General features: G+C 36.2%; 1 protein-coding gene, 2 long non-coding RNA genes and 1 pseudogene across 3 annotated transcripts; 2 read left to right on the forward strand and 2 right to left on the reverse strand.

Moving 5' to 3' along the window:
* Positions 1-2,400: 2,400 nt before the first annotated feature.
* On the forward strand, positions 2,401-2,787 carry LOC148294106 (uncharacterized). The gene is made up of 2 exons (XR_015836386.1): positions 2,401-2,475; positions 2,597-2,787. It is a non-coding gene; the product is annotated as an uncharacterized LOC148294106 (long non-coding RNA).
* Positions 2,788-5,496: 2,709 nt separating this feature from the next.
* On the reverse strand, positions 5,497-9,368 carry LOC110758696 (Protein kinase superfamily protein). Its single transcript, XM_021960609.2, has 3 exons — positions 8,772-9,368; positions 7,520-8,600; positions 5,497-6,075 (listed from the first exon to the last, which is right to left on the reverse strand). Exons 1-3 carry the CDS (start codon positions 9,161-9,163, stop codon positions 5,782-5,784), a joined length of 1,767 nt encoding a protein of 588 aa, XP_021816301.1. The 5' UTR covers positions 9,164-9,368; the 3' UTR covers positions 5,497-5,781.
* Positions 9,369-15,840: 6,472 nt separating this feature from the next.
* On the reverse strand, positions 15,841-17,904 carry LOC110758725 (uncharacterized). The gene is made up of 3 exons (XR_002526980.2): positions 17,632-17,904; positions 17,155-17,241; positions 15,841-16,200 (listed from the first exon to the last, which is right to left on the reverse strand). It is a non-coding gene; the product is annotated as an uncharacterized LOC110758725 (long non-coding RNA).
* A 2,076-nt stretch (positions 17,905-19,980) lies between these two features.
* Positions 19,981-20,779, forward strand: LOC148294107 (uncharacterized; annotated as a pseudogene).
* The last annotated feature ends 226 nt before the right edge of the window (positions 20,780-21,005 follow it).

Raw genomic sequence — 21,005 nt, forward strand, 5'->3', positions numbered from 1 at the left:
CTTTTTTTATGGAATTTTTTTGCCTCTAATGCCTTCATACGCGTATTTTGGATTAGTGTCTCGTGCACATTTTGGGTGGTGTGTTGTGCATAGCAGAGAGAGAAAGAGGGGGGAGACAAATGGGAATTAGGAAGGGGAGAATTTTAAAAATACATATTTTTTATTGAATTCACGTGGCGTGATGTTATTGGACATATGTACTCCACTTATGTTCAATGTCAACCATTTAACTGAATTTTGTAGGAACCTAACAGCATGGACTGATTTGACGTACGCGAGTAACCGTAAGGAACAACTAGGAGTGAGCTCGGTTTGGTTTGGTTCGGTGTTGAGCCAAAACTACACACCGAATTGAGTGCCTCGCTAGAAGGAATTCTGAAACTAACGTCGAACCACCACCCTAAAAAATTGATGACCTCGATTAACCAGACGAACGGTTCAGTGTGGTTTCGTTTCGTTTTTCACGCTGAGGTAAGGCAATGCGAGGCGGCAAGGCTTGGTGAAGCGAGAGACAAATGCTAGGCAAGAGAAGAGCGGAGGAGAAAGAGATGAGGTGGAAAAAAAAAAAGGAGGAGAAAGAGAGGAGACAAAGAGCGATGGAAGAGAAAAGAAAAATAAAAGAAGAAAGAGCCAAATATGTTGGATTAGATGCGGCAAAGAGGATATGTGTTCGTTAAATTTTTAAATATATCTATTTAAATTTTAGCTCGTTGGAAGTATTATGCATCATTAACACAAGAAGCATTGTTGTCTTAGTGGTTTGGTGAGTAAAATCTAAAGGGGAAGGTTAGGGGGTTCAGTTCCCTTGGCATAACCTTTTGGATTTTAGCAATTTAAAAGGCTCGGTTTAGTTCAGATGAACCGTTAGATATTTTTACAGGATTGAAACATTTATGCTAAAAAACACGGGGTCTGTTTGTTCTAAATACCTCTTCGAGAAAAATGAAGAAAGATAAAAGACACATCATGATTAATGCCTTTGAGTAAAACATGTTTATTATACAAGGATTCAATTTGCTTATTAAAACGAACACATATGTCAAAATTATTCTGCTTTTATATATATAATTCGTATAGTATACTATGTTCTATTATGATACACTTGATTTATTAATTCATGTTTTGGCTAATTCGTTTCAGAAGAGCCATACTTGATGTTTATATATAGCATAATATGTAAGAATTTTAATTTTAATTTATTTTGTTTCGGAAACTACATTGTTAAATTTTTGTAACTCTTTGCGTAGCTGAAATCTCACTTTGATGTATCTTGTCTTCTTAAAGCAAGTAGTTTCTCGACCTCAATTGACGTTTCATCGTCTAGTTTGTCAATAAGGTCATCTCCAGTCATGGGCTATAGGCCAAATGAATGGCTACAATTTAGCACTCTAAAATATTGTTATTTTAAAGAATGGTAAACTGCCGAATACCCCCCTTGAACTATCATGCTTGAAATCTCCACCTTGAATTAATTTTTCAGCTAATTTAGCACTCGTACTAAATTTTATCGCTAATTTACCCATCACTGTTAGTTTTTGGCATTTCCCATCCAAATCTCTGTTAAAAACACCACGTGAATGGCACATGCCAACTGTGCAACCCAAATCTCTTGATCCTTCTTCTCTCTTCTTCTTCGTCTCTCTTCTCTTTCTCTGTAAACAACCAGAAGTTCGAAGAAAAAAAAAAAAAAACCAGGCCAAAGAAATCAACGGCGAAAACAAATCTGCAACCCATATCTGCATCAAAGCTTTGTACACAAACCCTCATCAAATTATTTTTTTCTCATATCTGCATCAACCCATATCCCATGACCGAGTGGATGTTGAGGTCAGAGTTAAAGATAGTTGTGCTAGTCTACGGGCCACTTTGTTGGCCATTCTAGAGATATGCATAATGGAAGTAGTAGGCAAAAGCGCAAGGATCGCTTTGCAGTCCTCCACCAAAGAACCAATTGAGGAAGTATCCGCCGTTGTATGGCTCAGCGATTGGACCAGCTCCAATGCATCACACTCCATCTGCAAGTGATTAAAGCTCGTATCACCAACAAATTGTAACGCCTCCCTAAGAGAAAGGGCCTCAGCATGCACTGGTGATGAAACCCAGGGAAAAAGACAAGCCTTTGCAGCAACAACCCCCTGAAGTTAAGGAAGTGCGCCTCTGGACCTTTTGGAAATCCCCATTGCTAATTCCTTTTTTGCGATTGTTTTCTTGCTTCTACCTTCCTAGTAGCAAGATATCTTCCATTCGATGTGAGTCCATTCGAGTCTGTTGTAGTGTAGCCACATCCCATATTCGAACCAGGGGAGGTTATGGCGAGGTGGTGAATTTGGGGCTGTGGTGGGTCTGAAAGTGGAATAGAAAGTGAGGATAAGGGATGACAGTATAGCCGGCCGGCTATACCGATTACATATGGAATCACCCGATTTTTTTGGATTATCAGAAACTGTTTCGTCAATTGAAATATCTGTATCCCAGGTAAATTCTCTCATTCATGATACGTTCATCCTTTTTGGTTATGGTTTGTTCCTGATGCTTTCTGATAGTCTGTTTGTTGTTGCTTTTCTCAATCATTGGTTAATGGTATTGCTGCAAATAGAGAAATATCAGTACTATGTTTAATCATCAACTACAACCTGTTGTATAGGTAATTTCTGAAACTGTAACTATGCTATAGGTACGTTGTGGTAAAATCCTAAACATCATGTGTTTTGATTTGTGGCCGTCTGTTATAGTTGTAGAGTGTTGTAGAGTGTTGTTGAATGATTATTAACAACTTAAGATTGTGAACGTTGTAGAGTGTTGGCTGTTGCCTTTCAATTATGCTAAACTTTGCTGGTTCTCTCATGTCTATTCATTACATAAAGCAACTTCAGTACTCTTTTAATCGATTTCTGGAATACTTGCCAATCTTGGGCTGAAACAGTTAGAGTGCTATTTACATAAAGCAACTTCAGTACTCTTTTAATCGATTTGTGGTATAAAGCACCTTCAGTACTCTTTTTAATCGATTTCTGGTATAAAACAACTTCAGTATTCTTTATTCCTTAAACTTCCGTCATATATGACCCAATTAGAGTGCTTTTTGTACCTTTCATCAAAAGCCTCATTGAATGCATTGAGCAGCGTGTTATTCATTTCCTGTTGATCAAAAGGAAATGAAATTGAACCCTTCTGGGTTATGAATATGTAACCAAGAATCTCCCATTGGACCCAAGCTGTAATAGAGAAATATCATGTGTATGAATCTGTAATTAAACCGTTCTGGCTTATGAATCTGCAATAGAGAAATTTCATGTCTATTCATTAGATAAAGCACTCATCCATAAGAGCATATAATGAAGTGTTTGAAACCTTTGGTTATAAAGGTTATGCATGTGCTCTAGTTTTTCAACCGAAATCTGTCAGTGGTAACAACTATCAGTTTGTGATTGGATATGGCACTTCACGTAGACCTACCCTACAGGTAACCCATTGAGTGTGTACCTATGGCATAGGTACTATACACAGTGGGTGTGATAGAAATTCGTTCAGGAAACAGGTTCAGTTATCGTCAAAGACTAACAGGTTCAATTACAAAACAAAAACAAAAAGAAATTGGTTCAGGAACCAGTAGTTACATATATAAATTCGTTCAAGAAGCAGGTTTCGTTCAAGAAGAGGTAGATATACAACATACCTGGAACACAGGCACTGCAATTGATGGAGAAGCAAGGTGAGAATCCCCAAACGACGGCAACTTCCACCGGCTGCAATTGAAGAAGACGAAAGGTAAATTCAACTCTAAAATGAAACCCAAAACCCTCGGCAATTAAGAAGCATGAAATCTGCAGAAATCGGCTTGACAGGACCATAATTGATTGTGGAAGATTTGATTTCTACGATTCTTTCTATTCTTGGCGTCTGATGATTTTTAACGCGATTTCTGATATTCTGCTGTCTTTTAGGTTACCCGATTTCTATCTTAGGGGCAAAATTGGAAGCACAACATAAATTAAAAAAATAAGAAAATAAAATATAAACCTTAGAAATTTAAAAAAGGTAAGTAATCCTACATGGCACAAAAGTCAGAGGACTTGAATTACTAACAACAAATGTGTGGATTGGACCCAAATTCTGTCATAAGAATTGGACTTATACTGAATTTTCTATATATTATATTACATTTTCCTTATTTTTCTTAATACAATACCTTGTAAAATGTCAAATTTACCCTTATATTTGACGGCATTTGGATGGAATTGCGAAAAAACTAATGGCAAGGGTGAAATCGGCGAATAAATTTAATACAATGGCTAAATTGGCTGAAAAATTAATTTAGGGTGGAGATTTCTACTAACGTGATAGTTCAGGGGGATATTCAGCATTTTACCCTTTAAAGAATAGTGTAGGGTTAAATTTTTCCATTTCCAACCAAGCATGATGTAGGACTATCCAGTTGACCAAATTAAAATAAAATGTAAGACTATCCTTCATATTTTATTATTTTGAGAAAAACTATGATACAACATTCATACATTCCACTATTATGTACTGTTTAAAGAAATGTGGAATGAAATGAGTGAAATTTTTTTAAGATATTTATAGACATATTTTAGATTTTTTTTTTATTAAAAAAAATCCCACAACAGCTATTTTGAAAAAATTGGTGCATTTTCAAAACAATTATATATATATATTTAAAAAACGAATTTTATATACATTTAAACGTGAAAATAAAATTAAAAATGAAACAGCTAGCTAACGTCAGGTGCTTCATATTGGATGTGAGGAGTGCTCTAAACCTCATGCCTCGATACTTGAAACTTCCACCCCAAAATCAATTGGTAATGGGGGAGTAGTCCAACTTTTTATGAGCCCTTTCAAGGTTTGCTAGTTTTTTTTTGTTTTTTTTGTCTGAACCACGAGGTGGTCCTGGATGGGCCCCAACTATGGATGGCACCTTTAAGCCTTAACCACAACCCAGACTAATCCCCGCTCACACCGGATCGGCCCGTAAGGGGTAAAGTGTTGGTCAAAGTGGTGACTCCATACGAGAGCGGGAATTGAACCCCTGACAGGTTTGCTAGTTTTTCAATGTGGGACATTCTCACAACATAAAACATATCCTGAAATTTCTTTATAAATTTGCAAATTTTTCTATTAATTTCCTTCAATTTTTTTTAAAATCAATATATGAATACTGAATTGATATTTTCCCCTGATGATTCTTTTTTCATGGGACCCAAAAAACAAGATGTCCATACACCCCCCCTTGTGTCCCTCGGATAGAACTAAAAGAGAAGACAACCTTTTCTTTTCACAACCTTTTCTTTTCTTTTCTTTTGGGACATAACATGAATAACGTTACAGAGAAAAAAAACAAAAAAGATAGCGTCCAAGTTCCATCACCTTCTCACACAGCTCTTAGGCCCGACAGACAATCTCGTGCCCCTCATACTTTCTCAAGTTCTATTATTAAACATAAAGTTAATCGTAGCCTAATCAATCATGATGACGGAGGCAAGGCAAATGAATTCAATATTCCCACCACCGAAATCATAACACACAGACATCCTATAGGAACACAATAAAATATACATTTTTTTTTCCCTTTTTTTCTTTTCTTTTATAGAATCAGAGAGAGATCTCTTTCCGTTGGAAGATGAAAGAAGATTTTTCTTCATTTCAGCTACATAATTAAGCTTTTCTGCATCTACATTGAGCGTGGATTACTCCCCTAAGTAGGGGTAGTTTTAACTTTTACATGAGTAGTATTGATATACTAGAAGTAGCCAAGGATGCTCACCTATTACTGTTGTTGTTGGTTCGCAGCAGTGTCGATAAAATTTCAGAGAATTGAGGGCGCTTTGATGGGCTATTGTTCCAGCACTTGGTCATCAAGGACTTCAGCATTTGTGGACAGTCCTTTGGGATCTCAGGTCTAAGGCCACAAGCGGCTATGCCAACGGCTGCTTGGACCGGTGAACATGCGGCATAGGCTGCCTCACCAGTCACCATCTCCCAAATTACCATCCCAAAACTATACACATTACTCATCCATGTCTCACTAACACTCTCTGGATCACCAGCAATGATCTGTGTGCAACCAAAAAGACGAAAGAAAATAGTAAACACCATATCTGTTATTTTAAGTCTTCAGATAACAAATAATGAGATAAACCCCAGGAAGAACTGGCATAACTTTGGTGAATAAAAGATCCCACCTACTATGCTGAACAGCTTGAATACAATTACTTCAAATCACAGACGAGCTACAATATATTATAAGGAAGAACAACTTCAAGTTTAAGTTCTATTTTAATGAACAAAGATACCACATTTGTCAAGCATTTTGGAGTTATTCAAATCTGTAGATAATATATAAAAGTGAAAGTGACAAAAGGTGGTCCCAAGAGGCCAAACTTGCCGAAAGGAAAAAAAGAATCATTCTGTTCTAAGTGATTTGCATCCGCATTTTTTTTTGGTTACATTGGAGGAAAGAAACCCCACTGGGGTTCGATCCTGGGTGCCATGGGGGGAAGGGGGAATCCACCACCACTGTGGTGGGAACCCATTTGCATCCGCATTTCCCCTGACCTAAATCAAAGCAAATCTAAACAAACAACCTTAAAATAATTTATTTTCATCATCAAGTATCTTATACACAGAGTTTGTAGCAGCATCCAATTATTATCAGAAGCTAATAAAAGTTAGATAAAACATGAGTTTATAGAGTGGCATCAAAAAATTGATCTGGAAAGGCTATAATCCTTGAATTATGATCATGCTAAAAACTTAAAAGCTCCATTTTGTGGGCTCCGCACATAATACCTGTATTGCTGAAAATAGTACTACTCTAAGGTTGCTGCTAAGCTGATTTATTTAGTGGAATGCATAAAAGTGGTTAGGCAAAGTTTTATGGGAGAGGAGTGCTAAGATAAAGGTAAACAGTGTATTGAAATGTAAAGTATCAACAATTATGAAGACATGTTAGGCATGCTCAAACAATTATGTCGGGATAAGTGACATAAAGTGTCTTTAGTGAAAATGCAAAATGGACTGATCCTGAAAAGTTGAATTTGATACATTGAATCTACTGTGAGTGCTAGTGAAACCTAACACACTATCCATAGAAACGAAATCAGATCTTGCATGCTGGGAAGCTCTATGCAGGTAAAGTTGCAGTAGCAAAATAATGTCTATATTATCTGCAATTCGATCCTATCAGCAAGTCCTTGGAACAACAGCAACATAAGTGAATTTAGTTTATGGCACAATTGGGTATGCAATGTATATGAAAATGGAGCAATGTAAATTTGTCCCCAAAGCTTTTGAAGATGCAATTTGACAGGATTAAAGGTTTGTAGCCATGGAAGAACTCATTCTAACTGGTTTGAAGTAGAAAATGCATGGAATGACACTACAGCTATAGTTGTGCAAAATGTGGTCTAAAGGGCTAGCTCAACTTCTGAAATAAAAATACCAGGATCCTTGATGAGTCCTAGCTCTATTATCTATTAGTTCATTGGATCGTACTAACCTCGGGAGCTAGCCACCTGTATCCATCAGTCTCATACTCCGTAGCCTCACCAACACTTTTGCAAGCAGCTACTATACCCATGTCACCTAAGCAAGCATTCCCGTGTCGATCTAATAAGATACGCTGTGTATTGAGGTCTCTATATGCAACGCCGTGGTCATTCATGAACTTGATCCCCTCTGCTACATCAATCGCAATCCTTAATATGTCCTTAATCTGAAGCTTCTTGCTTTTAAGCATCATGTCATATACTGATCCACCTTCCATCAACTTTGTCACAACGCACAACCCATGATTTTCATCAATGCAAACGCCATAAAACTGCAGAATGTTCTTGTTCCCACATGTCATGAGCTCCAAAAGATCTCTTCGGAGCTCAAAGTCATAAGAATTTCCCTTGTCACACCCTTTAAGCTTCTCAATTCCAACCTTTTTCCCCTTGTAAACTCCCTTATATGAATTGGGTCCAATCTGATCAACAAAGTCAATATTATCAGAGTTCAACAGCCACTTCCCTATCTCATCCCCACCAGATTGTATTGTCTGCCATTCATCTACGGATACAACGAATGACGAAGTGGGTAGAGGGTTGGGAAGCTGAATCTTTTGGCTAGAAATATCAACTCCATTCCTATAATTTTGCTCACCAATGTCCTCTTCAGTATCTCCCACCTCTCTCCCCTTAGTATTCTCTTCTTGACAACCACATAGTCCAAATGGGAGCTTCACTGTGCTAGGTTTGGGCTTCTTTATGGCTGACTTCAAAGCAATTTCAATCCGATTTCTGAACAACTTCTCTTCCCCACCTTCGACCAGAAGAAGAACAACTCCAATCGTACACCCTTTCTTCTCAAAGATCTGTATCTTCTTGTAGCAAATCGACTCACTATCAAGTGCACTGGACATCACCGGCCATGAAATCGAAGAATTACAAGCAAATGTGAGCTTGAATACAGAGCCCTGAGTCTCATTTTCAGACACCTCTTGAATCAACATGGCAGGATGGCCCTCCACTGATGCCTGCTCTATCAATTTTATATGAAGAAACACTTCTTTCATCTCGAATCCCGCCTGAGCATAACTGTTCAACACATACAGAAAAACCATCATCACCAAATAAGTAAAATCAGCAATAACACAACCCAAATCGTGTGTTTGGCTGCTCAAAAAATGTTGCAAAACCAAACAAGAAAAACTCACAACTAACTATAGATTCAAAAACGATTCAATCTAAACTAAAAGCTTTCAAAACCTGAGGGGCAAAGAATCGTAATGCTTGCGAATGTTGGAGACGAGCTTCTCCGGGAGCTGACTGCCAGGGTAGAGCTGCGTGAGGTTCCGAACAACACTGCCCCACACTAACTTCCTAGAGCTCTCGATTTTGTTAAACGGCGCCGTTGCCGAGTCACTTGTCGAGTCGAGATTCAGCGAGTTCTTGAGCGACGCGATAGCCTCGGACACGTTCCGGCTCAGCTTCTGCAGCCTCTTCTGCATCGCCGACGACTCCTTCACTCCGACACCGGCCGAGCTCTCCGGCGCCGACGTCGCCCCCTCCGATCTGTCCTGCGTCCGCATCAGTACCTGCTCCACCATGTCCTCATCCGTACTCGCTCGGCTAGACCAGCACTCCAGCGCTGCAGCCATGGCTACTTAGGCAGGTAGCTAAGCTCAATGCGGTTCGGCTCAGCTCGGCTCACTCAGTAACTCTTAGCGACACACGGAGTACAGAGAGAGTGGTCTCGTTCAGATTTCTGGGTTTCATTTTTTCTGACAAATAAAATGAGAGAGAGAGAGAGAGAGAGAGAGAGGGGGTGGTGGATTTGTTATTTTGTTTGGGAGCGTGAATAAATTAGTTAATGAAAAAAAAATTGGTTAATGAATTTATAACTGCCTGTGTGTGATCAGCATTGAGGGCGATGCTTTCTGATTTGATCCAACGGTGGCCACCGATGGGAAGGGTGTGGGACCGCTATGGGCCCCTTGCTAGTACCATGGTCTCCCGTTGTATTGCGTCATTTTAAATTTCGACATCTGTACCGTTGATTTGGGAGGAAATTTTTGGACATTGCTGTCTGGGAGTTCATTGCGGTTGGGACTTGGACTGGGTGGGAGCTACTTTCCTTTGGGTGGGTCCGCCTTTCTGTTTGCAAAATAAATTAAGTGGGTCCCGTCTCCTTTTCTTCTTTTATTAAATCATATGGCATCTTATGTCAAATTGGTGGCAATCATCCAAATGCATCGTATAATAATGAATTCTTGTGGCTGAAATCATTTAATTAAACTTTGAAAATATGGTTAAAATATCCATAAAATATTCGTATCGATAAAACTGTTAAAGAAATTATGAGAATTACAAAAAATGTTCGGAATTTTATAATGAAATTTTCGGTGTGATCAATTTATCTCATATTTTGTTTAAAATAATAGAAAAGTTGATAGAGGTTCAAAAATCTAAACAATAGTTTAGATCTAGTCCTCGAATTATTATTTGTTTATACAAGTTCTTTGATTAGTTTGCCACGTACATTTTATTTTTGACATGTTGATTCAAATTTTTGTATTTAACTGATTTCTATTTAAATTTTTTGTTCATATTATATTCCTATTGTCTAAATCGGGTCAGATGAGGATTTATAGATCATTAATGATTAGATTTGATTATATACAATTAAAGGAATAATTACATTTTGAATGTAACTGTCGGACCTTCAATTTTTTTTTTTCCTTAGACTTCTGCAAATTCCTATTTAGAGTAGATTTTATTATTGTACATAATTTTAGGATTATTTATTATTTTGGAGATATAATTTCTCATTCAATTTTATTTTTTTTTGTCTGAATCATGAGGTGGTCCTGGATGGGCCCTAACTATGGGTGACACCTTTAAGCCTTAACCACAACCCAGACTAATCCTCACTCACACCGGATCGGCCCGTAAGGGGTAAAGTGTTGGCCAAAGTGGTGACTCCGTACGAGAGTAGGGATCGAACCCCTGACCTCTCTTAAGGAATGAGAGTGCTGAACCACTCACACCAACCACCTTGGTTATTTCTCATTCAATTTAGCTTATTAACTACATGCACGTTTTTCTTTTTTGTTTCTTCTTCTTTCTCAATTTCTTCTTCCTTCTTCTTCTTTTCTTCATTTATATATACCCTATGATAGAGAATGTTAATCTTGTACGATCAATTGACAATCTATCAATCTGTACATTGCAACATATAGTTCCAAAGCCTCCTCATGCTAATGATTTTGAATATGACCCAAGATCATGGCATTCCATGTTACAAGATTCCTTTTCCCTTTCGTTTTCTTCGAAAAGTTGTAGGTAATTATTTTTATTTTTGTTCACCCTATGATAGAGGTATAGTATATACTCTCGTAAATATATTATCCTATGGTGTAGATATATTGTCCTATTGCTTATTGCCTATTGCATGTATATATATATGTGTGTGTGTGTGTTTTTTTATTTTATATATATATATATATATATTTTAGACAATGAATAATAGTATTTTATGTACTTTTTTTTATACGTAACATACAATTTTATTTGTCTATTTTTGTATCTGAATTATAGGTAGTCTTCTAATTTATGTTCCTAACTTATATGTAGTATTCTAATTTATGTTCATAACTTATGAGTAACACGATTTGTCACTAAGTTTTTCGTTGCTAATAAGAAAACTATTTACCTGTATGTTAGGTACATAATTTTATGTGGGTGCTTGTCTAATCGATTAGTATAATATGTGGGTCTTTACTTTCATTGATTAATTTGTATTTTACCCATATATTAGGTAAATATCATGAATGAAAGAATTCAAAATTTAAATTACAAGTAAATAATTCATTAAATTTAGATTTTCGATGTTTTCCTTATTTACCTCAAAGGGTAAAATCGACACAATAGAAAGAGTAATAAAAGTCAAAGGACTAATATCTAAAACCAAAAACGCACGGACTAAACCCAATGACAACTAATTATTTTGGACCTAGATCTAAGAACCCCTTAAAATAATTAGCAACACTTGAGGTATATAATAGGCTTTTATGATTTGGATAAATACAGCCCATATCGAGAACCATTGTTATTTACATTAGGGAAATCACTTTTTTTATTTATAAAAAAAAAAAACAATAGTATTTATTGATGAAACATAATAAGTACAAAGCCACAAACGTGCTGAAATGGGTACAATATCTCCAGTCACCAAACACAACAACATGTTGATTTGATCTGGAGAGAATTACGCCTAAACTAACAAATACTCAAACCTCTGATTCAGCAGCCCGAAGCACATGTACTCAGACTAACAATACAGATTCACGGCGCAACAGCATAAATGGCAGATCTGTATCTCAATTGAAAATTAAAATACAAAACACAACAAACTCCTAAGAGCATCTCCAAGGGAGATGTCAAATACCAAACATTAAATTTAAATTTGATGGTTGATATGGCAATTTGACATTTACACAATTTTACACTCCACCCAATGTGTCAAATAAATAATTATAGTAACAGTCAAATCATTCAAGATAAAGAATAAAAATAATAAAAAAGGAAAATAATAAATGAAAGTAACAGCCAGCTGTCTTTAAAAAAAATAATAAAATATTTATTTGACATCTTGCTTTTGGGATGTCAAAAGTAACGACTAAACCTCCAGCCTTCATTCCATATCAGCTTTGACAATTCAGTTGGAGTGATGTGAGATGTTATTTCTAGCCGTTAAATGTCTATGTGACACTTTTGACTTATAAGTTGGAAATGCTCTAATGAGTTCCTGAGAATTAAAATAAAATACAAAAAACTCCTAAAGAGTAATATAATAAAACAAAAAAAGAAACAGGACCACTATTACACATCCTCTCTAGCAACCAAAAAGGAAATTACATTTATGTATGATATTGTGTAACACCTCTCCTATTTAATATAGATGAGACACATTATATGCATGCGCCCCACTCTATTATTTAGTATGTAATAAAATTTGAACATACTTCAAATCTTATGTAATAATGATTAATTGCACTTTATTATGTAAATTACTGGAAATGCTATATTACAAGACTTTCAATATGAAAAGTAAATGTTAATACTTATTTTAAGAGGAAAGTTAAAAAAAAACAAAAGAAAGGGGATTGTTCCTTCCCGGTAAAACAAACAATATCTCATTTCCGGTCCGGAGCACACATGGCATGGGGTTAGAGTCTATGGTATCTTGGTAGGGTTCGTGAGGTCCAAGGTTTAGATGGACTTGATAATGAGGAGATAACTAATACGGAGAAGCTATTTTTTTTTTTTTTTTTTTTGGTTTGAACCGCGAGGTGGTCCTGGATGGGCCCCAACTATGGGTGGCACCTTTAAGCCTTAACCACAATCCAAACTAATCCCCGCTCACACCGGGTCGGCCCGTAAGGGGTAAAGTGCTGGCCAAAGTGGTGACTCCATACGAGAGCAGGGATCGAACCCCTGACCTCTCTTAAGGAATGAGAGTGCCGAACCACTCACACCAACCACCTTGGTTAGAAGCTACTTTTTTATTTGTTGGGACGGAGAAGCTACTTTTAAAAGGCAAAATAAGACAAAGTGACTTACATAGGTGTAATTATGGGCCATTTTGGCATTACTGTGCTGTGAAAATAATCGCCGTCAGATTTGCTATGAGAGAAAGCAGTTTGATGTTTGGTAAACATTTTATTAAAAGTGATGTTGGTACAATAATTAGTTTCTAAGTGTTTGGTAATTTTTTTTTTATGAAAGTGTTGTGAGTTGTGTATAATAACTAAAAAGGGCATTATGTTGAAATAAATGAGTTTCATTACTTTTTATTTATTTTTAAAATATAAAATTAGTTTCTTTACTTTTATGTTTTGCCCAACTTCTTTAATTTAATATATATGTCATTAAGTAATATCTATCCTTTTTTAATTACTTTAATTATTTATTATATTATAATAATTATTTTTTCTTTATTGAATATTTAAATATTTAAATAATTTCATAAATTACTTCATAAATAGTAATTAATTATTTTGTGGACCTTGTTTTTTAATTTTTTATATCAAATAATAATCAAAACATAATATTCAAATATATTTAGGAAATAAAACAAGGGGTACCTAAAAAGATAAGCAACGTCATTATCTCACTTCTCATACACATGGAACACACGCAAATACATACCATGTCTAATTGATTCATTATCTCAAGGCTCAGCTTTGCTACAGAGAAATCCAGATTTTTATTGTTATATTTAAAGAGTATACTCGTAAAATAGAATATTTTAAAAGAGAGTATAGCCGCCCGGCTATTCTGTTTTTTTTTTTTACACTCAACAACATAAATGTTCAATGTTTACCTTGTCAAAATTGTGTTGGGGGTGTGAAAGAACTGGTTTGTCATTATATGCATGTACAAGCTTCTTTTCAGCAGAACTCCGACCGAGATCCTCAGGATTTACCATCCCAGCCAAGATCTTTAGTCTTTCTCTAAAAGGTGCAGTGGAGTCCTTTGCGAATCCTTTAACTTTTTCCGTCTCATTGTCAACCATTTTCTAAAAGCGTCATTCAAATATATCCAGACTGAGTGTTCCATTAGATCATAAGATCACATTTCCATCGGGGAGAGTACGATAAAGTACATGCTTATCCAAATGGATGAATTTGCATACAAAATGAAGTTACCTTGATGCTGTCCTGGAATTGAGGAGAGAAGTCTTTATCAAAATTCTCATAAATAAACATTACAAGACTCATCCCCTTTCCATCACTATTACCAAGAAACATTGCAGCATGATAAGTAGGCAACTGCAACAAGGTGCAGAGCAATATCATTAGATATTGCCAAAACATAATAAACAAAACATAACAAGATAAATAAATTCTGAAAACATACCTGTATGTTTACAATGAACACTTTCTAAACATACAATGAACACTTTCTCATTTGCTTTCACTTTGGGAAGCTCAAGATGCTCGGCAATGTGATGTATCTTTTTGGGCATACAAACACTTCAACACCTATTGGAGTATATGGACTGTAGTTCAGAGCAGTTTGCTTTCGTTATCTCTGGATGGTGGACCAACTGAAAATAATATTATTATTAGCAAGGCAGAACAGAGTAACTAGTTGCAAATGTCTAAATTCAGTTAAGCTTCGTTTTGACAAAAGAAAAAACCAAAGTCATACTTGAAATAGTTCTCGCCACGGAATTTAAAAGTTGAGGGTGGAATCTCAGACCAAGATCCTGAAGTCGGCTTCTCTACTCTACAACATGGAATGATATATCCTGGTCTAGGCCGATACAGAAACCTTTTTTGATTGACCTGTGGATATATCATTGAAATGTTCAGTAATATACATGTACATCAATCCCAATATTCTAAATTTTCTTTCTATTCAAAGGAAACTGAATTATTTGAATACTTACATCGTTCAATGGTTTCTTCTGCATCACAGGATCTTCTTTTAAAAGAAAGTCTGAAAACGGCTTTCTCTGGGACTGCGGAACCAAACTCCGTGCACTTAGAATCTTATAGTTGAAACTTACAGAAGGTACTAATCGAGATAAGTCGGATTTCAAGGCATTGTCTTGAATGTTTTCATTAGAATCACGTCCATACTAATAAGTCCTTTAAAGCTTCCATAAGAGTGATATAATATATTCTTCCTCTTAATGCAAACTTCATCAGCCTTCCCTAAGTGAGAAAGCTCATAGCCCTGGGTACTAATAAGCGAAAACTGATTCGACTCCCTGCGCTCATCTTTGCCTGTGATTTTATCTGATTTACCTCCATCTATTTTCATATAGCTTTGGTATTCTTCATACTTACACCCATTATCAACAAAGCGAGCAGATCTTTCGTACTGAAGTACTTGGCCACTTGAGATATTCCCAACTAGATTGCTTGCTAATGGAAAACCATCTGTAGAACAAGAGAAGAAAATTAAGAAAACAAAACAAAATCCTTTTCCAATAAGTAGCTCAAGAAAAATCACTTCAGTAGTAATGACGTTTGGCAATCAAACAAGACAACAAGGCTTTCATTCTGTAATATGTAGTTACAGGCTGATGGCCAATACCACCATGTATACTGATAAAGTCATCATCCAAGTCGGACTCTGAGCGAAACAAAGCACTATGATGGTTTGGTAAGTGCAGTTACCATTTGAGAGCTGGGCTAATGGGCTTGGCTATAGGCTCGGCTTTGGATTTGGCTTTCTTTAATAATAATTATTTTAACCATAGACTTGGGCCTTGGGCCTCTTGCCTCTTGGGCTCTGGAGAAATTTAATTAATACCCAAAAGAAAAAAGTAATTTATTTTTGGGAGCTTTAGTTTTAAAACACAATATAGTTTACTAATTTGGAAGATAGGAATACAATAGTTTACTAAACCCTAAACCCTAAACCAAAGACCAAAATGAGTACCCAATTTTACAAAAATATCATTAAAAAATATCAAAATTACACACAATGCCATTCCTTCTAAGGCAAGCATACTATGCCACATGTCCACATCCAGCCAACCCCCACCGCCGGCCACCTCCGACCACCTTTCACCGCCGGCCACCTATCGCCACCGGCCACCTACCACCGCGGGATTCCAGCCCCGCCAGCCAGCAACCGCCACCGTCTGCATGGGACCAACTTCGTTGCCCCTTATTCACTTTTTTTTAAAAAAAGAAGATTTTGTGTCATTAAAGGGACTCGAACCTTGACCTTCAAAGGAAGAGGGCTCACTCACAAAACCACTACACCAAACTTGATTTTGTAATATTTATTCAATTATACAATATTTATATAAACGATCAACGGTTTTAAAAATTAAAAAAAACTGCGATGCAGAAAGAGAAACTGCAATACAAAAATAGAAACTGAAATGCTGAGCCTGGGCAAAAATGCTCAGCTCTAAAGTTAAACAAAACAAAACAATAGTTTTTTTTTATTCAAAACATGTTGGGAGAGAGGGAATCAGACTGAAAACCATCTAGAATGTAAAATAGGTTATCCATGTTTCTGTTTTTTGCATTGCACATTCCGTTTTCTACATTGCAGTTTCCATTTTCTGCAATGCAGTTTCTGTTTTCTGCAATGCAGAAGAAAAGTTCAGAGTGTGGGTATGCAGAGCCAAATACATGTACCAAACTGATAGTGATGCATGCACAAAGATGTCAAAGCCAAGTATTGAAAACCACCAAACCATCAGGTCTAGTCAATGTCAATGCAACCTAATTAATGTTCTCCACATAGAAAAAAGAAAAGATATGAGAAACCATTTGGTACAGCAGGTTTTCCTATGATGTGATCCACCAATTATTTTATATTCGAACGGCATTCTTGAATGCTAAAAGAATCCAAAGAATTAAACTTTTGCAATAGAACAGTTTCAACGACAGATATTGTTGCAATAGAACAGTTTTTTTAAAAGTAAAAAAACCATGACAACAGATACCAACGACTAAATAATAAGGATGCAAGCTGGAGATTTAAACAATAGATCTTTTTATTGATGTGAAGTCTGATATGAAATTAATATCACAAGAACTGAGCAACTAACAAAAAAAAATTATACGAAAACTGGAAAATCAACTCCCTACAAACAGCTTCATTTCAGTACTACCTGATTGATGCTACAGATATCAACACATCATCTTTCTCCAAGACTGCAGTGTAAAAGCCTTGAAAATTCAAACATGCAAAATTTGACCTGAAGGTTACATACAAAATTAATAAGCAATTCGTAGAAACAAATGACCAATTGAGAAGCCACTTTCACTTAAAAGAAATGACATTAAATTGGACCTGAAGGTTCATATATAACTGTACCCAAAGATACACTTTAAGAGCCCTACTTATCAGAGCTATGAATAGCCATTACTGGCCAAAGAAAAGGATAATCTCATTAAAAGGTGTGAGGTGAACATGTGGAAAGGATAGAAAACACCAACCATAAACACAACTGAAATTCTGTAGAAAAAAAAAAATTAGAGGCAAAGAAACCAAAAAAAATAGGACTGCAAACAAACAGAGGCAAATAAACCAAAAAAATTATTTAAAAAAATGAAGAAGACAATGGAAACTAGCTAGAAAACCATACCTCAATCGAAGGATTTGAGGACCGGAGGAGAGAGATCGAGGGATTGGAAAACCGAGTAAAAATCCGATCAAAACCGGGGTTTTCCGGCAAAACAGCAGCAGCAGAGGTAGGAGGAAGGTTGGAGCTGGCTTGGGGTGCGACGCCGGTCAAAACTTGACCGGTCCGGTGGCCGACGTGACAGTGGCTGGGGGGTTTTGTCGGTGTCGGTCGAAACACAGGGGAGGAGAAAGGGAGAAGACGCGGAGAGAGAGAGAGAGAGAGAGAGATCTGAGAAACTAACAAATTTGGGTTAGGTTTTTAAATGAAAAGGGTATAATTGTCTTTTGAATGACTAATGTAAGGTGGGTCAACAAATCTGGTCTTCCTCTTTGGCCTAATCCAAAATAACAATTCTTTTCTAGGTATTAAAACCCAAACCAAAATATCAAATGTCTTAAATACTAATAAGTAAAGTTATCTATGTCTAATACCTAATTTTCCTTTTATTTTTTCATTTTTTGCACAACAGAATTGAAATTAAAAAGGATAAGACATATCCTTTCAATTCCAATTTCATTGAAATTAGGTTTTATAACTACTGTGGTTGGAAAGGGTGCAATCAGTATTATAAATACTGAATATCCAATAACCCGGAACTCACTTACAAGATTTCCAACGTACAAATATAAGACATATTTTTTCACTTTGCATTTTCGAGAAAGGCTGAAATTTTGTCTTTAGATCATTGCCAATGCGCAAGCCTCTATCTGAAAATAAAGTCAGTGTTCTTTATCTTTCTGTATTATTCTATTCTGCATTTCGTTGGGAAAGATCTAATACGGCAAATTTCGTCGGGATAGCCATGTGCCGACGAACTTTTGTCGGGAGAAGTTTTTTTTTTTTTCCAAATAAATATAAACTAACTATGTTTAGGTTAATTAAATTTTTTCAATTTTATTTTTAGTACTTTAATTAGTTAAATTAGTAATTATATTTTAATTACTATTTCTTTAGTGAATAATTAGTATTGAATATTTTAATTAACTTCATGAATTATGTTACTTAATAAATTGTAATTAAAATTTTCTATTTTTTTCTTAAATAAAATATTTAAATACTAATAATTCACTAAGTAGATAATAACTAAAACATAACTACTTATTAAAGTAATTAAAAAAGACAAATCCATATTATGCTACTTAAGGGGTATACTATTTTTTAAAAACAAGTTAGGGAAAACCGAGTATAGCCGTGCGGCTGTACGATTCTTAAATAAAATTAGCAAACAAAAACCGAGTATAGCCGATTTTATGGTTTATTCTTCTAAATTTGATTTAGGGTTTTTATTTATGTTAAATTAGGCTTATCGAATTGGGGGTGTTCTGAATTGAATTGGAGGTTGATGTTGATAATAGTAATACTCAAATGGTAAATTTTGCTTTGTTTTGAATTGGGAATTGAATTGAATTGAATATGTTTTGTTTTATGAAATTATTTTCTTTGAAAGTAGGTTAGGTTTTGTATTGCTAAATTAGTTTAATTTTTTTCATCCATACATTGGGTTTATGTTTCTGTGGAATTAGGTTCTGTGAAAGTTTTGTAGGGTTCTTTTTAATGCATACGTTTGGTTATGTTTTTTCATATTAGTTAGTTTCATTTGGTTATACTTGCATTGCATCCATACATTAGGTTCTTATTTTTTTTGTATTAATTACAATTTTTATGTTTTTAGGGTTTGGTGGTAGGTATGTCTAATATGGAATGCCACGTCACATGTGACATCAGTTGGTATCGATCCCTAGAATTATACAAATAGAGAAGTTTCATCCTATGGATAGAAGCACACAATTTTAGGGTTGAGTAAAATTGGAGGCTGTGTGTTGCCACGGCGGCGAAGTGTGAAGAAGCGGAAAACCTAGGCTAGATACGGAGGAGCTGAAGGATCGCCCTGGTTCGTCTATTATGGATGAGCATGAGCAGAAGAAATTCCTTTATTTATGTTTCGACGAGTATTATCCGGGCACTTTGGTTTCTTAATGTATTCACGCCTTTTATTTGGGGAAAAATTGCAATATACTTCCATTGGCAGAATCCAGAATAGTGGGTATAACACATCGGGATCTTCCCGCAGTTATGGGTTTTGGTGTCTGTGGCCCCAACATCTTTTTGGTAGGCGGCCTTAGACTGGATTTCGATGGATACGGCAATTTCACACCATATCCGTGTAGAGATGTTTATGTGTTTAACATTGTGGACTGCATTATGAATTCACCCCCTATGATGAGGCACCGTCCCCTTCAACAAGGGAAGAATTACCCCCTCGTGGTGGAGCATGACTCCAAATTATATGTTCTCTCGTGCTGAAGTTTAATGTTAACATGTGGCGTACACTTCGCTCCTGGGTTCGAGATGTTAGACCAAAAAATGACGAATGAGTGACTTTGCCCGAACCCCCAATTTTCCACCAACGCTACCTTGGAAGCAGCACCAATTGTGTTGTTGTAGGCACTAATATCTTTGTGTCAAGTTTGTCTAGTATCTTCCGCTTTGACATGGCTGACACCAGTCAAAAATGGAAAGAGCACTCTTTTACAAACTGCATTAGATTGCCATTCGACTTCGACGAACAAAGTTTAGTTGTGAAAATGAATGACGGGAATTGGTTGATTTTCACGTGTTACCCAGAATTGTGTAAAGAGGCTGATGAATTCGAAGACAACACCTACCGCTGTTGCAACGAGGATGACTGCTTCTACCCTTCTGGTGTGGGTGATTATCCTCCTCGGCCTCATCATCATTTTGAATGGCAGCGTACATCTTTGCCCGCGTATCTCATGTCAAGTGACATTACATCACTCACACGGCTTCAACCTTTGTGCCTGCCTGATGATCTGTTACCTACTCAACCAAGGCGTGAACTATTGCCTAGGTTTCGTGATCTATTTACTGCTAAAACGCGTGAAATAGATTATAGGATCCTCCATCTAGGAGGTCATGATACATTCTGAGGAAGATGCCGATTTTTATGATACGTTTCGAATTTGAACTTTCTGACAGTAGAGACTTGGTAACCATCAAAACAGGGTCTTGTAGTGTTCAATATTTTCTACTCGGTGCGAACAATCCAAAGGCAACTAAAGTATCCATGCATGGTGCTTTTTGGCTGTAAGTTTCTTTACTCACTATTTATTCCTTTCAAGTTTGGTTTTTCTCTTTTGTAGCTATGGAATTTGATATAGTTTTGCTAAACAATCGAATAGGTAAATGTCTCTCAAATGCTTCGATAATGATTTTGTGTGAGGAATGAAGTAATTTAAGTGCTTTGAGACGCTTTTTTTGGCTTATGTTACAAAATGTGAAACTTCATTTGCTTTCTATGGAGACTCTAAGATGTA

The sequence above is a fragment of the Prunus avium genome, chromosome 6, assembly GCF_965620075.1.
Source record: "Prunus avium chromosome 6, drPruAviu1.hap1.1, whole genome shotgun sequence".
In the NCBI taxonomy this organism is placed as follows: domain Eukaryota; kingdom Viridiplantae; phylum Streptophyta; class Magnoliopsida; order Rosales; family Rosaceae; genus Prunus; species Prunus avium.